The 24,541-nt window shown below is 64.8% G+C and overlaps 1 protein-coding gene across 7 annotated transcripts; it reads left to right on the top strand.

The window, feature by feature from the left end:
* The first annotated feature begins 3 nt into the window (after window positions 1-3).
* ASPG (asparaginase) lies at window positions 4-24,007 on the top strand. Of its 7 annotated transcripts, none has more exons than XM_026515181.4 (16): window positions 4-228; window positions 5,740-5,848; window positions 6,499-6,610; window positions 8,509-8,634; window positions 8,947-9,030; window positions 10,069-10,195; window positions 13,569-13,681; window positions 16,065-16,247; window positions 16,337-16,450; window positions 17,013-17,129; window positions 18,386-18,481; window positions 18,732-18,895; window positions 20,651-20,737; window positions 22,664-22,763; window positions 23,042-23,122; window positions 23,371-24,007. In XM_026515181.4, exons 1-16 carry the CDS (start codon window positions 147-149, stop codon window positions 23,380-23,382), a joined length of 1,707 nt encoding a protein of 568 aa, XP_026370966.1. In that variant the 5' UTR covers window positions 4-146; the 3' UTR covers window positions 23,383-24,007. The 7 variants fall into 7 exon arrangements, 6 of the variants coding, with proteins under 6 accessions (XP_026370966.1, XP_026370969.1, XP_048075981.1 ...); XR_003320615.4 differs by having other exon boundaries at window positions 22-228; window positions 23,046-23,122; window positions 23,371-23,392; XM_026515184.4 differs by lacking the exon at window positions 8,509-8,634 and having other exon boundaries at window positions 9-228.
* The last annotated feature ends 534 nt before the right edge of the window (window positions 24,008-24,541 follow it).

Genomic DNA, 24,541 nt, shown 5'->3' with positions numbered 1-24,541 from the left:
TCCGGAGCGCACCTAGCTTTCCACGTCTCCACGCCAAAAGCACTGCCCCCAGGCTAGTGGACGCCCTCTCCTCCCCGGGCTGCCCTCGCCGCGCCCGCCACCTCCCCTCGGTCCCCTCAGTCCTTCCCCCCCCCCCCCAGGTCGGCATGGCGCGTGCGCTGGGGCCTGAACGGCGGCTCCTGGCCGTCTACACCGGCGGTACTATCGGCATGCGGAGCGAGCAGGGCGGTGAGTTGGCGGGGTTGGGGGGATGGGGTCATTCTCTTGCCCAGTGACCTTTCACAGGCCACGGCCAGGCCCTGGGAGCCCTCTGGGGCCGCGCTCAGCCCCTCTTCCCCGCGCTGTAGCTGGCACCCCTCCCCCGGGGGCCCCGCAGCTTCTGTCCCACCCCTCCCCCCCTTCCCCGGACAAACCGGACGGTGGGCAGGTGTGTGGCGGCTGTCCAGTATCCCCCTCCAACCGTTAGAGGTGGTGGTGTGACCCCACCCCTTCCCCAAGGTAGTTGCAAACTTTGGGGCTCCTGGCAGCCGCAGGCACACACTTTTGGGGAGTGATCAGAGGCAGCAGGTGGCTTTGGGGAGTTGCACTTTTGTCTTTGCCCCTGTGGCAGTGGCAGCTGCTGTGGGGGGAGGGCCTGGGCCAGGGTGCTGGAGGGGATGCCATCAGCAGAGGCTGAGCACTGGCAGGGAGGGACCTGCTCTGGGGGAGCCTGGGGCCTCGACGGGGTGCGAAGAGGAGGGCTGCATGCCAGCATCCGTTCTGGCATTCCTGGGAGAGTGGGAGACTGCATGTCCCTGCCACAAAGGTGCCTCCTGGTTCCGTGATGTCCAGGCGGGCTGGGATGAGCCCTCCACGGAAGCATCGGCTGAGACACCCCTGTGCTTTCTCGGGGCTCCAGCCGCTGCATGTCCATCCTCTGTCCCCATTACTCCATCTGCGACACCAGCAGCCAGTCTGGACATTCCTGGAGGCCCACGCCGTGCTGGGCTGCAGGACTCAGGCCAGTGTAGAGAGAGTCCGGTCCTGGAGGGCTCAGCACAGGGGACGTGGTTATCCGCCCACCTGCCAGCGGCCCCTCCCTGGGCTGCCAGGAGCCTGCCCGCTGCTGCTGTGCCCTCTGCCTCTCCGACCCGGTTAGTCCATGGGTGACCTTCTGAAGCCTGGAGGCCCCGGCAGACACTCCACCTGCAGGGCGCGGTGGTCCCTTGACCCTCACAGGCCAGGCTGACCTTCAGCCAGCAGCAGCACGTGATGAAGGTCACGGAGGCCGTCTGCTGAGCAGCTGCAGGGCTCTGGGCGCCTGTCGGAGCAGGACCCTGTGTCTGGCTCCAGGCTTTGCTTGAGGGCACAAGGGCTGGACCGAGGTGGGAGACAGTGGGAAGGGCCGGGAGGGGGAGGCTGGGCCCAGAGGGGAGATGCCCTGAGCCCACCCTGGATGCTGCCTGTCCAGGCTTGGCACGTGGCCAGCTGCGATTCTGTTGAGCTCAACACATAGTTTCCAAGGGTCTGGGCTGCGGGGACAGGTGGGCTCCGACCCTCTCCCACCAGCACAGCGTGGTGCCTCCCTGCCCTGGTCCTCTGCGGGGGCCTGTGGCTCGCTCCCACCTGCGCTGCTTCTCCCAGAACCGCAAACTCACGTGCTCAGAAAGGTGAACTAGAGACCTTGACTCCAGAAAGACAGGCTGTGAGGGTCGGCTTCCAGACGGGAAAGCATCTTCCAGAATCCCTTGGAGCCCGCTCTGGCACTGGGGCCTACGGGCCTGGTGGAGGTGAGGTGGGCAGGCACCGTCTTGTGCTCAGAAGCAGCTCAGAGCAGTCAGCCTGTCCTGCCGGCGAGGAGGTGGGTCTTCTGAGCTCGGGTGGACGGGCAGCCACTCCCGTCCCGGGGCAGGGGCGCCTTGTCTGACGGCTGCGTCTCCTGGCTCCTGGCTGAGGGCTTTGCCTTTGTGTGGCCTGCTTCGTCCCCACGGCGGCTGCCAGTCCTCCCACTTCAGGAAGACTTCAGGGAGCCCGTGGCTTAAGCCCCAGAGGACAAAGGAGGAAGAGGCGTGGGATCTGTTCCCTGCTGTCCCTCTCGCGTTGTGCAACCCCTGACCCCCAGCCCTTGACACCAGGAGGGTGCTGGGGCCTGCCCTAGTGCGTGACTGACTCTGTGTTCTTGAGCGACACACATCTCCTGCTGGCTTTTTTGGCTAAAAATGTGTGTGGAGTGAAAAGCTGTCCAGGGACCAGGGCAGCACCCCAGGCCAAGGCAAGAGCAAGATGGGGATGGATGGAGGAGCCAGGCCCCCACCCTCTCCGAACCCTGCTGGGGTTGTTGAACTTGGGACTCCAGGCCCTTCCCCGGAACTCCGACGGGAACCAGCATCAATGATTAACTCAACCGGCACTGCGGACGGGGCTCCAGCCTCCTGAGGGTGGCGAGGGGCGGTGGCCAGCCACGGCAAAGCTGTTTGGATCGTCACTGTTGGTGTTTCTGTGCCTGGTAAACAGTGGCCTGGGGGGCACACCGCGCCGTGTGTCTGAGCCTGCCAAAGGTCAGGACAGCAAGTGGAGGGCAAAGGCCCTGGCAGCTAGGGACACCCCTTGACCTGTCCCATCTCTGAGTTCAGCAAAGATGTCACAGGTCAGGGGCGTCATGAAAGGTGAGTCAGATGATAACCCCAAGCGCAAGGCTCAGCAGCATCGGGGCTCCTGCCACACGGCCGAGGAACCGAGGAGCCCCAAGCCACTTGCTCCCGGCCCAGCGGCCCTCACAGGCATTTGCACACAGAGCGGGGTGAGCCGAGCTTTGGGGCCAGGCATCTGAAGGTGCCGGGACAGCCCGGAGGGTCGCAGGTGGTCCTGCAGGCACTCCATGTGGGCAGGGGCGACGTCCACAGCCGTTTGGTCGCCAGAGTAAGGCATTTGGGCCCTCGGCCTGGACCTCCTTCCTGAATGTGGTTTCACATGCTCAAAAATTCACATTTTTGGAGCCTAAGCTATAGGTGGTTCTAGGGGGACCAGCAGTCCTAGGACGCAAACTGTCCCTTACAGACGAGGGGTTTGGCGGGAGCTGAGCAGTGTCCTCTGCCGGTGACTGGCCGCCTGTCTTCGTGGCCCAAGGACGAGGCCACGTGCTGGTTTTATAGGAGGCTGGGGGGGCCTCACTGAGAAAAATACAATTTACAAAATCAGAATTCAACGTGAAAGTGGACATTTACTTGAAACAATTAAGAAAATCATAATCACCAGTTTTAAAAAGCCAAGAATATCAAAAAACCCAGAGAACTGTTTCGCGCATTAACTTGCTGACACTCTCTGATGGCTGCCCCCCCATTTTTTGGCTGCACGTTTCCCCAAGCTCTTTTGCTATGACGACGCGGCTGCAGGGTTTTGCAGAGAGAACAGGAGAACACGGACTTTTCTTGGGCCACTTTGGCCTGTGCTGCCCACGTGCTCCCTGGGTGGGGACAGCAGGGTCCTGTCCTTTTGGGGGCGCTGTGGCCCCGCCCCGCCCCTCCCCACCTCGGGGCAACAAGACATCCATGGCAGGCACTGCCCCACCGACGGCCAGCAATCGCCTGGCTGTGGGTGGAGGCGACCACCCCACATCGTATGCATGTCCCCTGGAACCCAAACCAAGTGGATCCTCACTTCGCCTGCCCCGCACATGGACCCCCAGCTTTGCAGACACCCCTGCGCCACCCACCACAAGAGGCTGCCGTGGAAAGTGGCCGTGTGAGTTTCCTGGGGTTGTTCCAACAGCTGAGCAGGCGCGGGGCCTACAACCCTGTGCTGTCGGCAGGTGTCTGACCTCGGGCAGTGAGGGTCTGTCCTTCCTGCTTCATTGGCTGTGGCCGGACCACTGCAGTCTTCATGCCTCTCTCTGCCCGATCCTTATGTGGCCGCCTCCTCCCTGTGTCTAGTCTCCCTCTACTCCCTCTTAAAAGGACACTGAGGGCCCACCTGCGTAATCCAGGGTCACATCCCCACCTCCAGACCCGTAACTCCATCACGCCTGCGAAGACTTTGCATTCAGGCCACACTCACATGTCCTGGGGATCAGGATGTGGACATCTTTGGGGCTGCTTTCCAGCCTGCTGCGGCTGGAGTGCGGGAGGTTGGCGACCTGGGCGGGGTGGCCGGGTGGCCATGAGCCTTCCTCAGTGCCTGGGATCTGAGGGTCTGTCCTCCATGCTGGCAGGACTGCTGAGTCGACCTTTGTGGAGGCGGGCACATGTCCTGGTCATGCTTTGGGGTCTTGGGCGTGTGGTCAGCCTGGCAGTCGTGCGCTGATGTCCCCTCCGTCTGCTCAGCCCCGTTGGCGTGAGGCTTCTCACCCGCATGGTTTACTCCTGCAGCAAACGTGTGTGGAGCTCCTGCTGGGGCTGCGTGCGGGGTGGGGGCAGTGTTGTTCAGAATGCTCCTGGGGTTCCCTCTCTGGCTGGGGAGGTGGCACCACAAACATCCACCAATGGCCACGGGGCCAGTGTGCCCGTGCTGGCCAGGGCACTGGCGGAGCTGGGGCCTGGGATTTAGCAGGTGGACGAACCGAGGGGGTTTTGGGGCGGGGAGACAGCCTGAGCAAAGTGAGTGGGTGAGGAATGCAGACCCCGGGTCTGCCAGGCTTCTGACCACAGGCACTGGGTGGTAGCTAACCGGTACTGCTCCCGTGCCCTGCTTGTCTGGGGCCGTGCGCTAAGCAGCCGCGGGAAGCCGGTAGCCCGCCGGCACCGCCAGGGAGGTCACAGCCCAGCCGACTCCTGACCCCTCGGCAGGTGTGAGATGAGGAAGGGGTGCTGAGCAGCAGTGGGAGGCAGACAGGCCTGCGAGCCTGCGAAGGCCAGGAGCGACCACCGACCCTGGTCTGGAAAGTCTTACTTGTTTCAGCGAAGGATGTTTCTCGAGGAGCGGGACCCTGTTGACCTCGTCACCATGTCCAGGGCCCAGCACAGCCAGGCACGTGGGAGACGCCCAGAGAAGTTAGCTGACTTGTCCGAGGGCACAGTGCTGGTAGAAATAAAATGCCAGGACCTTGATGCCTGGGAGCCTCTGCCAAGGCTTGTTTCTAGGAAACACTAGTATGACCTTTTAGGGTTTTCTTAAAACACAACACCATTTCTGCCCAGTGCCTTAGATGCGTGTTTTTGGGACACGGAGGCTGCAGGCAGAGGGCCTGGGCTGCATCGTGGAGGGTTGCACACAGTCTAGTGAGGGAGCAAAGGCAGCTGGGGAGTACAGGGGAAGGGCAGCAGGGCCTGGACATCAAGGAGGGCTTCCTGGAGGTGGTGACCTGAGCTGGGGTGAAGCACCTGCTGGGATTGAAGGGCAACGGGCCAAGGACTTGGAGGCAGAGCCAACAGTTTGTCTGCAGGCAGGAGTTAGTGTGGGCATTCTGGGACGTGGGAGAAGAAGGGTGGGTGGGCTGGGCTGCATTTCCAGAAAAGGTGGGAGAGGACCTGGGTCCTGAACCTCAGCTAGGAGTGTGGGCTCCCCTGGAGATGGGGTGAGCTGGGGCAGCCCTGCCACACTGGCTCCACCACGGGAAGCCCTCAGGTCCAGATGCAGCATAGCTGCCCATCCTCACCAGGGCCCCAGATTCTGTCCCCCCACAAACCCCTGGCCCCTGCCCGGGCCTGGCCCCCAGCATGCTGGGTAAGTGTCCTGATGAGGAGGGAGGAGCCCGTGGTTGCAGGAGTCGGCAGTGGCTGCTGGCCCCTGACCCCACCCTGCCCCCAACATGGATTCTGCCTACAGTGCTCGTCCCTGGGAGCGGTCTGGCTGCTGTCCTGAGGACGCTGCCCATGTTCCATGATGAAGAGCACGCCCGGGCCTGTGGCCTCCCTGAGAACACGCTGGTGCTGCCGTGAGTGTGGGCTCCGTGGGGTCCCAGGCGGGGATGACGACCAGCTGTCATCAGGGTAGAGCTGTCCTGAGACGGGATGGCCCCAGCAGGGTCCGAGGAGCCTGTGGTCACCACTGTTCTCTCAAGCTTTCATGGCTTTGGAGTTGACCGACAGCCCCCTTTCAAGTGAGCCTTGGACTCCCGACTCCTTGGGGGTCCCCAGCCACATGTGGACCCGAGCCCATCAAGAGAGGCAAGGGCTAGCCCTGGGTAGCCCTGCCTCCCCCTAGTGTAAGGGCCCCTCTGTTTCTTAGCTCTCAGCCAAGGCTGCCTGGTCCCTTCACGCTGTCAGACTGAGAGCAGAGTCCCCCTCCTGGTCTCTGAGCTCCTCCTGCCAGAGATTTCCTCTCACCCAGCCTCCCTCTCAGAGCTGGTTCTGCTAGGGAGTGGCCTGTCCTGCCCCATCCTTGAACCCTCCTGTGGACCAAGGTCCCTGTTCCTGGCGACCCCGGGGGGAAGGGAGGCTGGGCCCTGTACTCGGGATGCTGAGAGACTGTGGGTATGTAGAGCCCACTGAGAGGTCCCTGGGTGCAGGGGCCGGCAGGGTGGGGGGGACAGAGCGGCCAGGGGAGGAGGGGGCAGAGCCGGAGCCCTTGCTCTGCCTCCTGCAGGCCCGCCAGCCCCGACCAGAGAGTCATCTACAGGGTGCTGGAGTGCCAACCCCTATTTGACTCCAGTGACATGACCATCACTGAGTGGGTTCAGATCGCCCAGACCATCGAGGTACTTTGGGAGTGTGGGCAGGGCTGGGGTTCTGGGTGGGACCAGGGGCGTGGGCGGGGCTGGTGGGCCGGGCAGGGCCAGTGACGCAGAAGCCCTCCACTGGGGTCTGTGGTTGTGGGGTCGGCCTTCCTGGCCGGAGACTTGGGAGCGTCGGGAAATGGCAGCTTCAGGAAAATGCTGGACTCTCGGGTTACATCCCAGCTGCAAGGCTCCTGAGGCCCTTTACCCCCTGCCAGCAGAGGGTGGGCAGGGAAGGCCGTGTCCACTTTCCTGGTGAGGAAATGTCCTGGTTAGTATCCTGGGCTGGGATGCTCACCGCTTCCCTGAAGGTTGACAGGCTCCAAGCCTGGCCTGCCCTTCTCTATTCACCCCACCATGCTCACCCTGAAGGTTGGGACTTAGTGGATTTGGGGCCCATAAAAGGCACAGGTGCAGGTCTCATGGTTTACAGCATCCAGTGTGGACCCCTTACCTGCTGCCAGAGTGCCCCTCCGTCAGCTTTCCTCTCTAATCTGCCTAACCTCATCGCCACCAGCCCTCCTCGTGCACAAGCCTGACCCTGTTACCTGATGGCCTCCCAGCACCTTCTCCAGTTCCAAGTCTCACCTGCCTCCCTTAAGAAGCCTCGGAGGCTCCTCCCACAGGCTCCCCTTCCCTGCAGCTGGGGGCTGGCCCCAGCCACACGCTCGTGTTCTTCTGCTTGGTGGACAGTAGCTTCCTGGGCCCCATCCCATCTCACTGTGAGCAGGACAGGGTGTGGTCCTGGGCCTGGTCCTTATGTCCCTGAATGAGCCCACTGGCTGACAGTGGGCTTGTCCATGGCCATAGTCTGGGGCAGTCTCCCTGCTGTGTGGCCAGCAGTGTCCTCTGGTTGGGGCCTGACTGCTTTGCTGAGTTCCCAGGACTGCTGTCCTGGGCACAGTGTCCAGCCCCATGCAGACTCAAAGAGCCTTCCGGGCCCTGTGCCCCTGCCTGTGGCAGTGCCCTGTATGGCCAGCAGAGGGTGCCCCAGCCCACGGCCCGGCTCAGCAACCGCAGTTCCAGGGTCAGCCTGGCTTGGTCTTTCAACCGGCCAAGAAGGATGATCCCCTCAGGAGGGGCTCGCCCCTTTGGTTCCCAGAATTGTGCACCTTGCATCCACAGCCTGGGGCAGGCACCCTCCAAAGCCCAGCCTTGGCTGCCTTGTAGGTGGTGGCCAGAGGATGTCCTTGCTGAGGTGGCCAGTGTGCCTGGGAGGCCTTCTAGCCTTTGCTGTACCTGGAAGGACTCTTCCCCATGTTTGCCCACCAGCGTCCTGCCCTCCTGCCTGGTCCTGTTCCAGTCAGCGTCCCAGATCACCTGCCAGCTCCCAGCGCCATCTGTGCCTCGTGCCCTTTGCTGTGTCCACGCTTGGCCCTCTCCGTGGGGCCATGGGCTCACAGCCCCCTCCCCCTGCAGCCACTTGCCCTGGAGGCTGTGGTCGCACAGCACGGGGCTCTCCAGGGGTCCTGAGCTGAGTTCTGTTGTAGTCCTCCAACTGACCAGTGTTCTTGGGAGCTCTCGCTGGGCATCGGCTGGGGGAGAGGCTGGCCAGAAGTCTAGAGTGGACCTTGTGATCCTAGGAGAATGTCCGGAGACCCCCACCTCCCCCAGGCCGTGTCTTTCATGCAGTCAGGAAAGGAAACTGTCCTGGGTGTGGGGAGAGCAGGGAGGAGTGAGTGGGACTCCAGGCGGGGACTTGCTTTCCAGAGAGCGCCTTCCTGGCCAGCAGTGACCCAGATCCCACCGGTGCCTCCCCGACTCCCTCCCTCTGCATCTGGGACCCTTTCCTTTCTTCCCCTGGAGGGGACCAGCTGGGCGCCTTTCCCAGGGGAAGAGGCCCGTCCCTGGGAGGAGGCCTAAGCGTGCTGCCCCCGCAGAGACACTACGGGCAGTATGATGGGTTCGTGGTCATCCACGGCACTGACACCATGGCCTTTGCGGCCTCCGTGCTCTCCTTTGTGCTGGAGAACCTGCAGAAACCCGTCATCCTCACTGGTGCCCAGGTAATGTCCCAGGCTGGCTAGTGGGCATGAGGGCCTCCCTGAGGCCACAGGGGGAGTCAGCACTATGGGGGACCCAGGCCAGACCCCGGGCCTCTTTCTCAGCCCCGTGGCTCCCCGAGGCAGCGCCTGTCGGTGTGTGCTGCCTGGCCAGGCCGGGCAGCGCCTGGGTCCTGGTGGTGCCGGCTCTGATGTCCCGGGTGGGTGTGTGGCCTGCTGTCAGCCTTGTCCAGCTGCCCTGTCTTTGTCCCTCTCTTCATGCTTCCCACCGATGCCACCATCTGGGGCTGCGTGACTCTCTGGGCCTCCCCCCAGGTGCCCATCCATGCCCTGTGGAACGATGGCCGGGAGAACCTGCTGGGGGCCCTGCTCATGGCCGGCCAGTATGCGATCCCCGAGGTACCCTCCCCCTTCCTGGTGTGGGGGGCGGGGGGCTTGGCCTCAGGAGCGCAAGCCAGGGGCTTGGGTGGACCCTCAGGTGGGATGCGCAGGTGTAGGGTCAGGCAGGGTTTTGAAGATCTGCCTTTCGCCGTACAAGTGACGTGCGTTGTCGCCATAGAGAAGCTCGGAAAATAAAGAAAGCGGAAGGAAACAAAGGCATCCACGTTTTACGTCCCAGAGATGCTGCTGTTAACGGCGTGCTCTGTTTTCTTTCAGATTACGTGTCTTTTTTTTTTTAAAGATTTTATTTATTATTTGAGAGAGAGAACACGCGCACGAGTTGGGGTAGGGGCAGAAGGAGAGAGAGAAGCAGACCCCCGCTGAGCAGGGAGCCGCCCAGGCGCCCCCAGATTACGTGTCTTGTACGTGTCCACACCACCTGTGTGTACGTGGACGTTGCTGTAGAAGTTGGCCGTACCCGGCACAGCTGGGGGGCTGGCTTTCCCTATTCAGCACCTCCCCGTTCACGTGCGGGCACACGGAGACCTTACAGGACCCCCTCACATTGCAGGGGACCCCATGCTGGGAGGTGGGCACACACCCGGGGGAGGGGGCATCACTGAAGTGCGGTGCCACTGTGCCCCCCGCCCCTCTCCAGGAGAACAGCTAGAGCAGCTCCAAGATGGGGGGCAGAACGAGAACCCCCACCCTCCGAGCTCTGGAGCAGGGCCTGCTGGGACCCCGCCATTATGGGAAGGGGTCTCTCTCTGCACCCTTGGGCTGAGTTCACCAGGGGCTCCCTGGGGAGCAGGGGTGGGGGCAGTGGGCAGGTGGAAACGGAGGTGGCAGGGCCCTCGCATGACCGGACCCCTGCCCAGCCCCAGCTCTGCCCAGGCCCCTGCCGGGAGGGGGCAGGGTAGGCAGGTGCTCTGCTGGAGCAGTCGTCAGTAGTGTCTGCGGGCTGTCTGCAGTGGGCGCTCTGCTGATGGCAGGGGGGAAGCTGGAGGGCACAGGGGCTCCCCAGTGCTGAGCCACTGCCTCTCCCCTGTCCTGCAGGTCTGCCTATTCTTCCAGAATCAGCTGTTTCGGGGCAATCGGGTCACCAAGGTGGACTCTCGCAGGTTCGCGGCCTTCTGCTCCCCCAACCTGCCCCCTCTGGCAGTCGTGGGCACTGACGTCACAAGTAAGTGGGGCAGGGAGCAGGGTCAGCCCCTGCCCTGGCTTTGTGCAGGGAGCTGGGGCCGGGAAAGCGGCTGGGGTTGAGGACCATCTGCGTGAATTGGGAGTGAGCACAGCGCTCGTTCTGCCCTGGGCTGCGAAGTCAGGGGCTGCTCGGAGAGGGCGGCCTGCTTGGGCCACCAAGGTGGGAGGTCCCAGCAGGTAGCCCTCGCCCAGGGCCTGGGGACAGGAGCAGAGGAGGAACAGAGTTGGGGGACCTGCCCTTCATGTGTCCCCACCCCTCCCCCCCAGCCACGTGACCCCGAGCCCAGGAGTCCCTCTCTGTGACAGTCTGTGACCCTGCCACACACCTTGGTCCCCCTGGGATGTGGTTCCTATGTTCCGACCTCCTCTCTGGGACTTGCCGGGACTTCTCTTCCTCCTGGGCCTGGCAGGCAGCCTAGCCTCTAGGGAGCCCCTTCCTCTCCTTGTCTCTGACCTTGCTCTCAGCCAGGGCTGCTAGCCCAGACCTCAGGCCTCCCTGACCCTGGGGGGAGTCACTTCCAGGGCTGCCATCTCTCCACCCAGGATGTCCGCCCTCCTGCCGTGCCCCGTGTGTCCTGGCTCCACTCCGCCCATAGCCAGCCCCTCCACTCCCACTCCCTGCTGTCTGAGGACATCTGTCCCCACCCCACCAGCTGCGGGATCCTGTCCCGGAAACCCCTTGGGGCGGGGTGCTGCAGGACCTGGCAGAACCAGTCTCCCTCTGGGGGGTTTTAGGGCTTTGCAGCCCTGCTCCAGGTGGGCTCACCACGGCATGGGGAGGCGGGCTTGCATCTGCGGGACTCGGAATTCGGGAACCCAGCACCAGCAGGACCAAGGTGGCTGTTATGGTTGGACGGCTGGCTTTTGCCCGGGGCCAGGGCTGGGCCGTAGGGGCGGTTCCAGGAGACTGGCACGGGAAGAGCCCTTGGGGGTCTCCTCGTGCAGCAGCCTCTGCGTCCCCAGAAGGAGGAAGAGATCAAGACCAAGGGAGGAGGGGGCTGTGGGTGGGCCTTGACCTCCTAGGGCCAAGAGCGTCCTGGGATGTGCCCGTGCCGGGCAGGGGCTGCAGGGCAAGAGGGTTTCTGGGAAGACTGCTGATGGGGACTCAGAGCAGGGAAGCGCTCTGGCCAAGCTGTTGGGCCGTCCGCAGAGAGCAGATGACAGGCAGGCTGGCTGCATGACTCTGAAAGCCCCCAGTGCTTTTGGATCCCCATAGGACACAGAGACATGGGAACCCCAGCATGGGACGCACAGGACATGGGAACCCCAGCATGGGGTGCACAGGACCTGGCTGCTGCCTGGGCCCTCTGCCAGGCGGTTCAGCCAGCCGGATTGGCAGGAGACCGGAGGGTGGGCCACAGAGGCAGGGAGGGCCACACGGTGAGGTGTTGGCTCAGCCCAAGCCCTGACTCCCATTCTGGTGGTCTTATCCTGCATCCCCCTGCCCCCCTCCCCCCAGCTCCGCCTATGGGTGTCTTCCAGGGGCTGTAAGACAACTCACATGCCTAGGGCTCCAGGGGCCCCAGGGAGGGGGGTCCACGTGCTTGCCCAGGGTGCCCAGAGGAGGGGGCGCACGCGCTGGTGCAGGGGGGCAGGTGGGCTTCCTTGCCATGGGGGATGGCGTTGCTCAGCCCCTTCCGCACCGCGGCCGGTGCCCACTCCGAGCCTGGCTCCCCATGGGGACTGAGTCACGCTTCATCCGGGGCTCAGGAGCGGAGCTTCTGGGGACGCACCAGGCCGGCAGGCGCCAAGCAGCTCCTTGTGGCCAGCAGGGCTCGGTCTGTGCTGTGCTAGGCCCGGGGGGGCTCCAGGGTGCAGGACTGAGGCCGGCCCTGAGGGGAGAGGCCACCCCTGGAGCCCCAGGCCCAGGGCCCCCACGGATGGCCTCCTGCCGGCCCGTGCCCATAGAGTGTGGGAATGTTTGGCCCCGCCTGCCCCGGCACTGCTGTCAGGCCCCCGGCCGGGCTCTGCCCAGGATGTGGCAGGGAGGGGGGGCACGGCTGATGGTGCCTGGGCTAGCAGGGGCTCCCCTCTCCCCCGCTGTCCTGCTGGGGGTGGCGGAGGATGACACAGCCCGTCCAGCCCAGCAGAGTCATCCTCTCCTTGCCTTATTACTTCCCTCTGGGAGGCCGGCATAGACAGGGGCTTGGGGGTCAAGAGGGGCTGTAAGGACACACGGAGCCCAGGGGCCCTCTGTGCGGGGGCAGCTCAGGCTTCCACACCGAGTGTCGGGGGATCTGTGCGGGGAGCTGGCCTGGGCTTGGCGCGCCCCATGCTACCGTCCCTCCTTCCTGTCCCAGCTCCTGGGGGGGAAAGGACGTGGGCTTCCACAGGCTCTCGGGGGCATGGCCCAAGCACACAGGGAGGGGGGGTGGGCTCCCTTTGTCTCCGTAACCCCCTCTGCGGCCATAACTCCTGTGTGGCAGCAGCACCCCCACCCACCACCGGCTTATCTGCTCGCCCAGATGGGGCGCACAGCCCTAAATGAAAGGACGCCTCTCATTGCTGATTGATGCTGCGGGCCTCTCCTTCTGCCCATCCCCCAGCACCCCCTTGGATGCAGCACGAGGGGGCAGTGTGTGTCTGGAATGTTTCCTGGTTTATTACCACACATGGATTGCTCTGGTGGCAACAGCAGGAGGCAGGCAGGCTCAGCCCACCCCTCCCCGGGAGGAGCCCCAGGCCAGAGTCCTGGAGATGCCTCGCCCCATTCTCGTCCTGGCTCTGTACCTAACTGGATGGGCAGCCTTGGTGGCCCTTCCCCACCCTGGGCCTCAGTTTCCCTGTGCTGGATATGGTACCTGCTACCTTGGATAGGCTTTAAGGGTCAGTCGTCGCCCCCGTCTCCGCCCCCATTGGGGCTACCCTGTGCCCAGGATTGAGAAAGTGGGGTCCTGTGCTGGGCTCAGGGCTCCTGAGGGCTCACAGGCAGGCCCTGCTGCCCAGCCCCTTCTCCAAGAGTGATACAGGAAGGTGGGGAGGCCTCTGTTGGCGGGGCCTGGCAGAGCAGTGACCTTCTGACCTCTGGGGAGACTGGCCTTCTGGGGGGCTCCTCCGTATGGCAGGTTGAAGGGGCCCTGGCCCTGAATATCTGCCCCTCCACTTTGCACAGGGCCTGGGGGGCGCTCCTGGAGCCCTTTCCTCCACCTTCCCTGCACACTCCTGTGCGGTCAGGACTCCGTCCCTGTGGGGTCCTCCTTGCCCCCTGGGCTCCGTGCACAAGCGTCAGCCCTCCCAGGACCAAGCCGAAGGCAGGCAGGATTTGCGTTGGGAGCGGGGCCAGAGGAGCCGGCCTGGGGGTCTTGGCTGCCTGGTGGCCCGCACGTCCCACATGTGCGCCTCTGCCCTCACAGTCAACCGGGAGCTGGTGCGGAAGGCCCGGGGGAAGGCCCCGCTGGTGGTGCACAGCTGCATGGAACGGGACGTGGGCCTGCTGCGCCTCTACCCCGGGATCCCCGCGGCCCTGGTAGGGAACCGGCCCAGCCCTGCACGCCCTCCACACTCCCCATGCACCCTGTGGCTCCCCGGTACCTGCCTTCCCATCCTGTCCCCTGCACTGCCCCTTCCCGTCACCCACCCCACGGCAGGCCCGGGCACGCGGGGGACAGCGACTGTACAACGCCCCTCAGCCTTCACGGCCGAGGCTGACCCCTTTAGGGACCGAAGCTGCGTGTGTCCCCGGGACCTCCAGCCCCTCCCTCACCTCCTCAGCTGAGGCCTCGGGGCCCATCTTACCATATCTGCAACGTGGGCTTGACCCCGCGGATGCTGGTGGACTCACGGCTCCCGGTCCAGGGCTCCTCCGGGGCCGATGGGGCATGGCCCTGAGACTGCGCTCTCTCGTGGCTGCCCAGGCGGGCCTCTGTTTGCTCCCTGCTGGAGGCCCCTCAGCCACCCGCTGCCACTGGGGGGGCCACAAGGCCCGACTCTGTCCTGCCTTGTGAACTGGGCTCAGTGCCGTGTGGTTCCTTACACAGAGGGTGTCTGAGCGGCAAGCACACCTAGGGGTTGGAGGGCCAGGTGGGGGCTGCTGGTGCCGCTTCAGAGGCGCTCCCAGGCTGCAGGGAGCTGGGGCCACCGGCTCCCCAGCTTGGAGGACACTTGCTTTCATGCTGTGACCAGCCGGGCACCGTGGCCCCTCTTCTGTGTGGACAGAGGTGGCTTCACGGGGACGTCCCCACACACAGGGTAGGCGTTGGCATGGGCTGCCCCTGAGCTCTGGGTCACAGTCTGTGGACCGGGACCTGATCCCCTCAGAGTGCACTAAGGACAGCGGGGTGGTCTTTTCACCGTGTGTCCCCCGTGCCCATCTCTGGCCGGGCCTAGGACAGGCGTTTCGCAGTATGTGGCACATGAGCGAGACATACCCAGCACTGCAGAAGGCTAGGTAGGAAAGGTGGGCCTGAGAGCTCAAGTGAACAGGCCCGGCCTTCCCAGAGACCGGACCCGAGACCGTGCAGGACGCTGCTCCTGCGAGCCGGGGGGGCCACAAGGCCCGGCCCCCAAGCCCCCACAACACCATCCCCTCATGAACTCCAGGGCTCTGTGTCCTTCGCAGGCTGAGGGTCCGTGATGGCCTTTCCTCCCCAGGCCCTTCGGAAGGCAGAGACCCTGAGTCGGAGGCAGTTCTGTGGGCCCTGGGGCGGGACTGCACGGCCCCTGGACGCCGGCTCATGGGCAGGAGCCCTGGGGTTTCAAGGGAGGCCTGCTCCGGGGAGGGCTGGTCTTGCACATGAGGGCCCAGGAGCTCTCACTGGTAGCGGAGCTGGGCAGGGAGCCCACCTGCCATGCTCTCACCACAGGGTGGGTCCTGGCCTGAGGAGGCCTTACGTTGGTCATGGCCAGAGGTCGCAGCACGAGGCTGCCATGCTCTGGGAAAATCATGCTGGGGCTGTGAAGTCCCAGCCTGGTTTCTCATGAGATTTCCAGAACACCCACAGCTGGGGAAATGAAGAGTCGCAGAGCTGGCTTGGGCAGGGGGAAGGACGCCAGGGGGCTGGCTGTTGCCGGTCTCCGTGGGCTCCTGGGCCATGGGGCAGGGCCTGCCGGTGGCAAGCACTGGCCTGCAGTGGGTCTGGGTGTCCAGTCTCCCCATTCTTGGATGTCTACCAGGGACAGGTATGCAGTCACCTTTGGCCTTTGCTGGAGAAACCTTTCGGTGAGGGGTGAGGGCTCCGACGGGACACTGCCAGAAGGGGAGGTGCTTGTGCCTGCCTTGAAGCACTGCCCGGGCCAGGGGCTCAGCCCTTGGGCTCCCAGCTGTATGGCAGGGTCACAGACAGATATGGGGCCTCTGGGCCACGCCAGAGGCACTGCCCAGCACAGGGCACTGCTGAGCTGGGAGGCTTGTGTCCCTCCATGGGGACCACCCACGTGTGAGGTGGCCCCAAGACCCTGTCGTCTGTCTTCTGAGAGGAGCTTTGTGGCCAGGCAAGATGTGGGGGACGGCGCCCCTGGCTGACTTGGAACCCTGTACGTGCGTTCAGCTGTGGGGCACTTTCCCCAAATACTGCCTTGCTGGGAGCTTCCCCTGCTGTTTTTCAGACAGGGCAGGGCCAAGGGGCTGGACTGGGGGCCGCAGGGCTGGGAGCGGTGTGGAGGGGGTGTTCTGATCGTGACCACATTGACCACGGCCTTAAACCCTTAAAAGGGGACAAGGTGTCTCCTGGGAGGACGAGGTGGGGAGCAGACCCTCAGGGCTCTCCGTGTGGCCTGCTCGGGGTCAGGGCATCCTGGGTGCGACCAGGCTGCTTCTGCCGTGGTCGAACGAAGGTTCAGAACAAGCCTGTGGGTTCCCACTGCTGGAGCAGGAGGCCAAGGCCCTCCCTACCCGTGTCTGAGCCCCGCAGGTCCGGGCCTTCCTGCAGCCCCCCCTGAAGGGCTTGGTCATGGAGACGTTCGGCTCAGGCAACGGGCCCACCAAGCCGGACCTGCTGCGGGAGCTGCAGGCCGCGGCTGAGCGAGGCCTCGTCATCGTCAACTGCACTCACTGTCTGCAGGGTGCTGTGACCTCCGACTACGCAGCTGGCATGGTGGGGGCGGGGAACCGGCACCTGGAGGGGGAGGGCACAGGCCCTGTGACCCTGCACCCCATTTTCTGCTCGCACCCCTTTCCCCCCAGGCCATGGCAGGAGCTGGCATCGTCTCCGGCTCCGACATGACATCGGAGGCCGCCCTGGCCAAGCTGTCCTATGTGCTGGGCCAGCCCGGGCTGAGCCTGGACGGCAGGAAGGAGGTGCACACCCCTGGGCTTCGGGCCCAGGCCCCTCGGGCTGTGGGTGTGGGGGCACGTGTCACAGGGCTCCCTGGGGCATGGCGAGGGAGTGACTTGGGCAGATGGTGGGGCTCAGCCCAGTGGGTGTGTCCCTGGGTTGAAAAGGGGGCAGAGATCCGGGGCCTCCTCACTGGGGGCGCAGGACTGGCTCTGAGGCCTGGGCTCCCTCTCCCCTTGCTAACCCCAAGCTCAGACTCCCCACTCTTCCCTTGTCTCGGGGTGTTGTGGTCTGGCACAGGCCAAGGCCCCTCAGATTGCTCCTAGGGTAGTCCCTCATCCCCCAGCCTTCCCAGGGGGGTCTCAGACACAGCCAGCCTGGGCAGAGGCCACAGGGTCCTTGGGTGACGCCGGGCTAGTGGAGGGTGGGGTGGGCCTGCAGGGACCTGGCTGGGGTCAAGCTCAGGCCTGGGGGGCGGAGCCTGAACTGAGGGGTTTTGGGCCCAGGGCAGCCCTCACTGCCTGCCCTGGGGGTGCCTGGGCAGGCAGCAGAGCATTCCTGGCTTGCTGTGTTCTCCTCCCCCAGCTGCTGGCCAGGGACCTTCGGGGGGAGATGACGCTGCCTGCGGGGGCCGAGGGCTGGCCCTCACTGAGTCACAGCACGCTGGGCCGGGGGGTTGCCCAGCTCCTCACTCTGAGCCAGGTACTGCCAAGGGTGTGGGGGTGTGTGTGCACGGGGGCCTGAGGGGCAGGTCCCTGCTGGACATGTCGGGTACCGGCTGTGGCCGCCACCATTCTAGCACGCGAACGGGAAAGCACCAGGCATGCCCTGGTTCCGGACCCAGCTGGAGGGCTTAGGTCATAGCAGGGACGACTTGAGAGGATTCAGGATTCAGGCAGGGAGCAGCACCTGCGGAGCAGCCGAGACAGTTGAGGGGAGTCTTTGCAGCACGTGGACAGCAGGCAGAATGTGGCTCCCTCACCAGTGGGGCATGTAGGGGCATCTAGGGCTGCACTTGGCTGGGCTGGGCCTTCTGCCTGCCAGTCCTGGCCCCAGGTGCCGTGTGGCCCATGGGGGGCAGCACGCAGGGGGGCTGGGCACGCTGCCTGTCCTGTGTGCTGGAAGGAGAGGGAGCTGGGGTCTTCCTGCACCTGTGGGGTACATTCCCTTGGGACTCCGCCTTCACCCTCCCAGCCAGGTGCAGGGGGCAACAGGGGAGCTGAGGTCATACTTCAGGGCCTAGGGTCTGGGGTCTGGGCTAGGCCCGCGGTGGTGATTAGAGCCTGGTGCCACACCTTGCAGCCATCTCTGGCCGAGGTGTCCTGGCCTGGCATCCCAGTGCTCCCCAGGGTCACGCCACACGTGGCAGTTTCCCGTCTGCGGGGTGCGGGTGGGTGGATCCATCATGGACAGCTGCGGTCATGTTCACCGCCATGTGCCAGGGGCAGGCCACAGTCAGACAAGACGCTGGGATGTGTGTGGCCTGTTACTGGGTGGCCGTGTCAGGCCTAATAGCTCAAGGGATGCAGGCCGACGGGCAGTAGCTTTGTGGTCAGGCCACGCCGGGGGTGCCGGGCTGACGGCGGGCTGGGCCACGTGTGGGGCTGCCTGTGGAGGCCTCTACTGGCATTCCCGGCCCTCTGGAGTCTTGGGGAGCTCCTAGATGACTGACGGCATCCCTGGAGCTGGGGCCAGGCCGCCTGTAGGAGCTCTGCCCAGGGAGCAGTGCCCTTCTTTCCAGGTGAGGGGACGAGGCAGCCCTTCCCATGCTCCCCCGAGCGTGTGCCTCGTTGTGAGTCTGTGGGTTCTCAGTGGTGGAGGCGGCTGAGGAATTGGATATCAGCGGGTGGGTGGCCTGCCCTGGGGCACACTGCTAGGAAGGATGGAGTGGGACTGTGGCCTCAGGCCCCTGGGGGCAGACGTGCTGAAGACCCCAGGGTGCCGTTGTCTCCACCCAGGAGGCCGATGCTGTCCGGGACGCTGTGGTGCCTAGCCTGGCCTGTGCTGCGGCCCACGCTGGCAACCTGGAGGTGTTGCAGGCACTTGTGGAGCTGGTGAGGCCCCTGCCCCTCCTTGGGGACCAGCCCCAACCATGCCAGTCCCTGGGGGCCCGCAGGACAGCCTTTCCCTGGGGCCCTGCTGTGCCAGGCTGGGCAGCCAGCTGGCAGGCAGCTAAGGGGCCCACAGGGGCCGTGCCAGGCCCCACTCCCGGGTGCACCCTGACCCTTCCCATCCCCTCTCCCTGGCTTACCTGACCCTGCCCAGCGCTCCCTCAGCAGGTGACAGGGCTTTGCATCACCCCAGGGCAGTGACCTGAGCCTAGAGAACTTTAACGGTCAAACTCCTCTGCACGCGGCCGCCCGGGGAGGCCAGGCGGGGGCGGTCACCATGCTGCTGCGGAGAGGGGTGGATGTGGACCCCCGAGATGAGGACGGAATGAGCCCGTTGCTGCTGGCCGTGAAGGGCAGGTACCTGGGGCACCCTGCAGTGGGTGTGCGGGCTGGGGTGCCACATGCGGTGCGCCTAGGTAGAGCCGCTTGGAGAGGGCTGCCCGTTTGCCTGTGGTGACCCAGCTTGCTCGGCAGAGCTGGGTGGGGCCGAGGACATCTGCTTCCTAGAGCCTTACCCACCCCCCCCAGCAAGCAGGGGGCTGGGAGGACAGGCACTGGGGCCTGAGAAATGTGCCCTGTCCTCTGCTGGGGCAGCCCATCTCCTTGCCACCCACCCCCAGTCCTGCCTGGCATCTGTCCGAGGGCGGGCATCGCACGCTCTGGCCAACAGTGGAAACTCAGAGCAGGTGGTCATGAGGTGGGCAGGGCTCAGATGGAGCTTGGCTCGGTATTCTAGAGGCTTCCATGTGTACAGGGCCTAGAAATTGCTGGGAAGACCTTATGGGTGGGGTGGGGCCCCTCTGGTGTTTCCTTCCCCGTGGTCCATACAGAGTGTGCGTGTGTGCACACGTGAACATGGGTGTGAGAGCTCGTGTGTGTCTGGGGAGGGTCACAGCTCTTGTGTTTAATCCTTTGTTGGCTTACTTAGCAGCAGTCCCCAGACCCCCCCGCTTCTCCTTGGGGGTTTCTCCCTGGGGGCACTCGGCCTGCCAGTGAGTGCTTGAGAGTCTCATGGAGAAAGGATGAGGTGTGTGAGCCTGGGGTGGCCAGGCTGTTGGGGTCAAGTCCTGGGTGCCCCAGTGGTGTGAGCCCTGGGGTGGGCATGTCACCCCCGGTGAAGAGAATGATGGGTAACACCCTCTTTACCAGACTCTTGTGAGCGCGGGGCTGGGGGTTCCCAGGGTGGGGGTGAGAGACTGAAGTGATCTGGCTGCAGATTCCAGGCTGTGAGTCCTTGGGCGTGGGTGGGGAGTGATGAGCTCACCGTCCCGGTCCCGCCCCCTCATCCCTGACCCCCCCCAGCACAACAGCCCCCCCAAACCGGTCTCCCGGCTTCACTCTCCTGGGCCTGGACCTGCTGTGCCCTGGAGGGCTCTTCGGGGTGGGGAGGGCAAGGCCTGGGGGCCCCACCCTCCTCCCCAGGCTTCCTAAAAGTGGGGTTACCATGCAATTTACAGTCCGAGGACACTGCGGGGGAAGAGGCCTGGTTAGCAATTACGCTGCGAGAGTCTGCCTCTGCACATTCTGTCCCCTTGTCTGGCCCACCCATACCCCACCCCGGCCCTGCCCCGACCACGCACCCCCATCCCACACACCCCCTGTGGGTGGCTCCAGGCTTGGCCCAGGCCCGTCAGCCTCTGGAAACCCGCAGACATTGGGGCCCACTCTGGGACCCTCTGTTCCCTTTTATCTGCCAGTGTCTTATCTCCACTCCACCTCCAAGGGCACAGTGCAGGCCCAACTGACTCAGTTTCCCCAGGCCCAACCTTGGCTGGAGCGGGTGCGTGCGGTGGAGCCGGGCTGCCCCCAGGGGCCCTTGGGAGTGAGTTGGGCCCTTAGGGTGGGGGCTAGGGGAGACCGTGGCAGAGGCCTCACAATGTGGGTGCAGGAGCTGCTCAGTCAGGCTGACGCCCCAGCGTGGAGTGAGTGCCAGGGTGCCTCAGACCCGGCCCCACCCTGCAGACCCGCCATGTCCCGGGAAGGTTCCTGGATGCACGGAGGGGCATTGCACTGGCCCGGGCTGGGGCTGGGGGGGTGAGGTGCTGCCTGCGTTTGAGCAGTGGCTGCCTGGGTAGGCGGTCAGCGCGGTCAGCACGCTCTTTCTTGTGACAGGCATTGGGGTGTCATTGAGCTGCTGCGGGCAGCTGGGGCCTGCCTGTCCCCTGGGGAGCTGGAGGACGCAGGGACAGAGCTGTGCAGGTGAGGCTGAGGTGCACCTGTGCTTCCGGGAGGTGGGAGGCCAGCACAGGCCTTCGGGAGGGGACAGCCAGCTGGGGGGGTGCTTCAGAGGAGATGAGCCCACCCCGTGCCAGCCTGGCTGCTGGAGTCTGCCCTGGAGGTTGGGGTGGCTGGGGGAGGGGAGCTGACCCCCCTTCAGGCAAGGTGACAGGTCTCCCAAGTCTGTCCTCCCCGGTGCAGGCCTGGCGGTAGTGGGGCCTGGTCCCTGTCATGGGGTAAACTGAGCCCCTGGTCCGCGGCGGTCCTGCCCCGGCACACCATAGCCAGGCGCTCGCGAGACTCTGACCTCAAAGGTGCCCTGAGTGACACCAAGGCAGGCCTGGGGAGCCTGGGGTACCGGGGAGTCGGGGGCCCTGGAGGCCTGTAGTGGAGGTGTGGGCGGTGGGCTGGGCAGAGGACAGGCCCAGGGCTGCGGAGTTCAGCTCCTTCCTCCGTCCACTGGCAGCCCCTCCCCGTGCTTCTGCCGCTGTTTTGCCTGGGGTCTCTCTGTGCCACCTGCCAGCTGCCCCCACGCTGGGACCAAGGGCCGAGGTGGGGACTGGAGAAAGAGAGATGGACAATAGGGGAGGCTTGTCCAGGAGGCGAGGCCGGGGCATTGGTGGTCACGAGCGCTAGGGGTGCTGGAGGCAGCTTAAGTCTGCAGCCCTGAACGGCAGAGCCCCTAAGCCTGCGGAGTGGGTGATGACGGGCTCGGAGTGAGGGGTGGGTGAGCTGTCTGCTCACAACAAGAAGGCCCCGCTGGCCAGCGCCTCCCCCACCCCATGTCTCGGTGCCAGCCTCAGCTGACCCTGGGAGTCCCAGTCATAGATGTGGGGTGGGGCGGAGAGACACCACTGGCCCCCAGCCTCAGGCCTACCCACCCTGACCTTCAGTGTCCCCAGGGACACAAGCCCTGCTGGCCAGCCCAGCCCCACCCTTCCCAGGCAGCAGGGGAAGGGGGACTCTCAGATGTGACCAGGTGTTAGGGCCTCGCGAGTGAGGGAGGGGCCTCCTCACAACCACTGGCCTTGGCTCTGAAGGGACTTCTGAGCTTGGTTCAGGGTTGTGCGGCCTCATGGGCTCCATGGACAGGTGAGGCAACGGCCGAGAGGGGCCGTGGTGGCCAGGTTCCACGGCGTCCAGGACTCTGCTTGGAGGAGCTTGCATCCCGAGCTGCCTGGCTGGATCTGGGGGCCCTTCCGAGGCCAGTGTGTGGGAGCTGGCGTGGGAGGCTGGCGACAGGTCTGGGAGGGGCTGTGGTGCCATCCAGCGTGATTCACCCCAGAAATCCCTCAGCGCCACCGTGGGGGCTGCTGCTGCCATTTCCTGACCAGGAGGGAGTCACTGAGGCCCCTTTGGGGGGATAGCCCCCTGCCCCCCCAGCGCCCCCAGCCCCAGTCAGCACGGCTGGTGTGCCCCTTTCCCTGCTCGGCCCCCGGGTGGGGAGTGGGCTCCTCTGAGAAGGGCGGGAGTGTGAGCAGGACCCTGGTGAGGGCCCCTTCTCCTTCTCTAGGGCAGGTGGGCCCGGTCCTTCTCCCAGCAAGGCCGGCCACGCCGCCTGCTAAGTCCAGGCCCACATCTCCTGTGGCAGACTTCCCTCCTGCCTCTGCCGACCCCGCCCGGGGAGGGCTGTGTTGTGAAACACGAAGCCGGCATGCGGCACTCCCTGTGGGGTGTGCGTGCGTGCGTGTGCACGCTTGTGCGAGGTGTGTGTGCGTGTGTGTGTGTCCTTGACCTGAGTCATGGTCACCCCCGCTGGGTGAACCCAGACTCCAGGCCACTGGTCAGCCCCCAGTGGGTCCCGCACTCTGGCCCTGCTGCCCCGGGCCGGGGCTGGGGTGCTGCGTGGGGCTGGCTGTGTGACAGGCCCCGGGGCCCTGACAGCTCGTCCTCTGCTGCCTCTCCCAGGCTGGCGTCCAGAGCAGACCTTGAAGGCCTTCAGTCCTGGTGGCAGGCGGGGGCTGACCTGGGCCGCCCGGGCTACGACGGGCGCAGTGCCCTGCTTGTCGTGAGTGCCCCAGGGCCCCTGCTGCCCTCTCCTAGACCACCTCCTCCAGGAAGGCCTCCTGACAGTTCCTTTGGCTCCCTCTCCTTCACCCCTACCCCCAAAGCCCACACTCCTCCTCTCCCTTCCCATCCCAGGCCCCTCCCTGGGCCCAGAGCTGTGGGGACAGGGAGTCACAGGCATGGGGGAGAAGAGCCAGGGAAGGTGTCCTGGTGGGTGGGAGGTGGCAGGGGTGGGGGGTGTCAGGGGCCTGGCTGCTGGTCACATGCTCCCTCCCACAGGCAGAAGCCACTGGGAATCTGGAAGTGGTGACCTTTCTGCAGAGCCTCCAGGGTGAGGCCGGTGCCCAGGCCCCAGGCCCAGTAAGTCCCCTCCGCACTGCCAGCATGAAGAGGCTGGCCTCTGGCTTAGGGAATGTGTCTAAGGGCCAGTCCTGGGGACAGAGCCAGAGGAGGCTGAGATGGGTCAAATCAGTTAGGCCTGCAGAGCCCTTTGTGTAGGTAGGGCACACACCGTGGAGGGGGAGCTGAAAAGCGCCTGAAGGGAGCAGTCAGGGAGGGCTTCCCACAGGAAGGGTCAACCTCACACCTCTTGCATTCTGTTCTGTCAGGGCACTCTGTGACACACCCTCTCACAGCACTGGAGACCCCCAGCCACCGCCAAGAGGTTCCTTGAACTTGGAAGGGACCTCGGATCCCTCTGCTGCATGTCCTGCCCACCCTGCCCCACCCCATGGGGCCAGCTCCCCACATGGGGAACCCCTGGGCCCAGCGCTCCCCCCTGCCTCCCAGGGTAGGCAGGCCCGGTCCCCAGCTCACACCCCCTTCCCCCATTTCCATCATCTGGCCGTCCAGAAGTCTCTCCAGTCTGGCTGGAATCGCTCAGGTCCTCGGGTTCCTCCCTGGGAAAAGCTGGGCCCCACTGGTGAGGTGCCTGGGCTTGCCTGTCTGCCCTTCCCCCGTCCACTACCTGTACCGCAGCAGGGAGGTCTCGGGAGACCTCGCATTTTCAGGAAGTGCTGCCTGGTGTCTACCCTGAAGCTGTCCTGCTACAGCAGCATAAGCCATTCCTTCTTGTTGTGATGTGCTGGAGGGATGGCAGGCACTCCGCCCCCTGACTCTGACTGCGATGTGCCCCCACTGCCGGGACTGCTTCCCATTCTGTTTCTGGGACACAGCCTGAAGGTTTTGTTGGGCAGAGTGGCAATAAAATCTCTCTGGGGACTCCCCCCTAGGTCCCCAAGCCCAGCTCCAATGGGTCCTTCTGGGTCCCAGGACTGTGGGTATGTGTGTGGGGAGTTGCGCCCAGGCTCCGGGTCAAAGGGCACCCTGGGGGTGAGGGACACCCAGCCAACCCTTCCCGGGGCAGCACGAGGGAGGTGTGCGAGCCAGGCCAGCCCTTGCCGCTGTCTTGCCTCCCCGTGTTTGCTCTGGCTGCTCCCCCCTCCAGACAACCTCTGCCCCATCTCCTTTGATCTGATCCTTCTCATCATTGAAGCTTGAAGCCCCCTCGTCCAGGCAGCCCCCACCCACATCTGCTTCTGCCTGACTCCCCCTGTGCAGACCGGACCATCCCGTCTCGCTAGTCCTCCCAGCCCCTCCCAGTTTCTGTCTGACACTGGGCAGGGTTTAGTCCAGCCCCTTGTGCCCATGGCCCCTGCCTGGGGAGGCACGAGGGGGTGACCTGTGCTGGCCCTAGGTGCCTAGTTGCAACAGCCCGGGTGGGCTGATGGGTGGGGGCAGTTCTCCAAGGCGGCTGGACAGCCTGGAGCTTTGTCAGAG

Source organism: Ursus arctos, unplaced genomic scaffold (genome assembly GCF_023065955.2).
Source record: "Ursus arctos isolate Adak ecotype North America unplaced genomic scaffold, UrsArc2.0 scaffold_25, whole genome shotgun sequence".
Taxonomy (NCBI): domain Eukaryota; kingdom Metazoa; phylum Chordata; class Mammalia; order Carnivora; family Ursidae; genus Ursus; species Ursus arctos.
Note: the sequence above shows the minus strand (reverse complement) of the source record. Positions and strands in the feature narration are given on the sequence as shown.

Coding starts and splice junctions, on each gene's coding strand:
- ASPG (XM_026515181.4), top strand. CDS start 147: ATGGCGCGTGCGCTGGGGCCTGAACGGCGGCTCCTGGCCGTCTACACC. Junction 16,451..17,012: donor GCCTGGACGGCAGGAAGGAG/GTGCACACCCCT, acceptor CTCCTCCCCCAG/CTGCTGGCCAGGGACCTTCG. Junction 22,764..23,041: donor GGCGCAGTGCCCTGCTTGTC/GTGAGTGCCCCA, acceptor TCCCTCCCACAG/GCAGAAGCCACTGGGAATCT.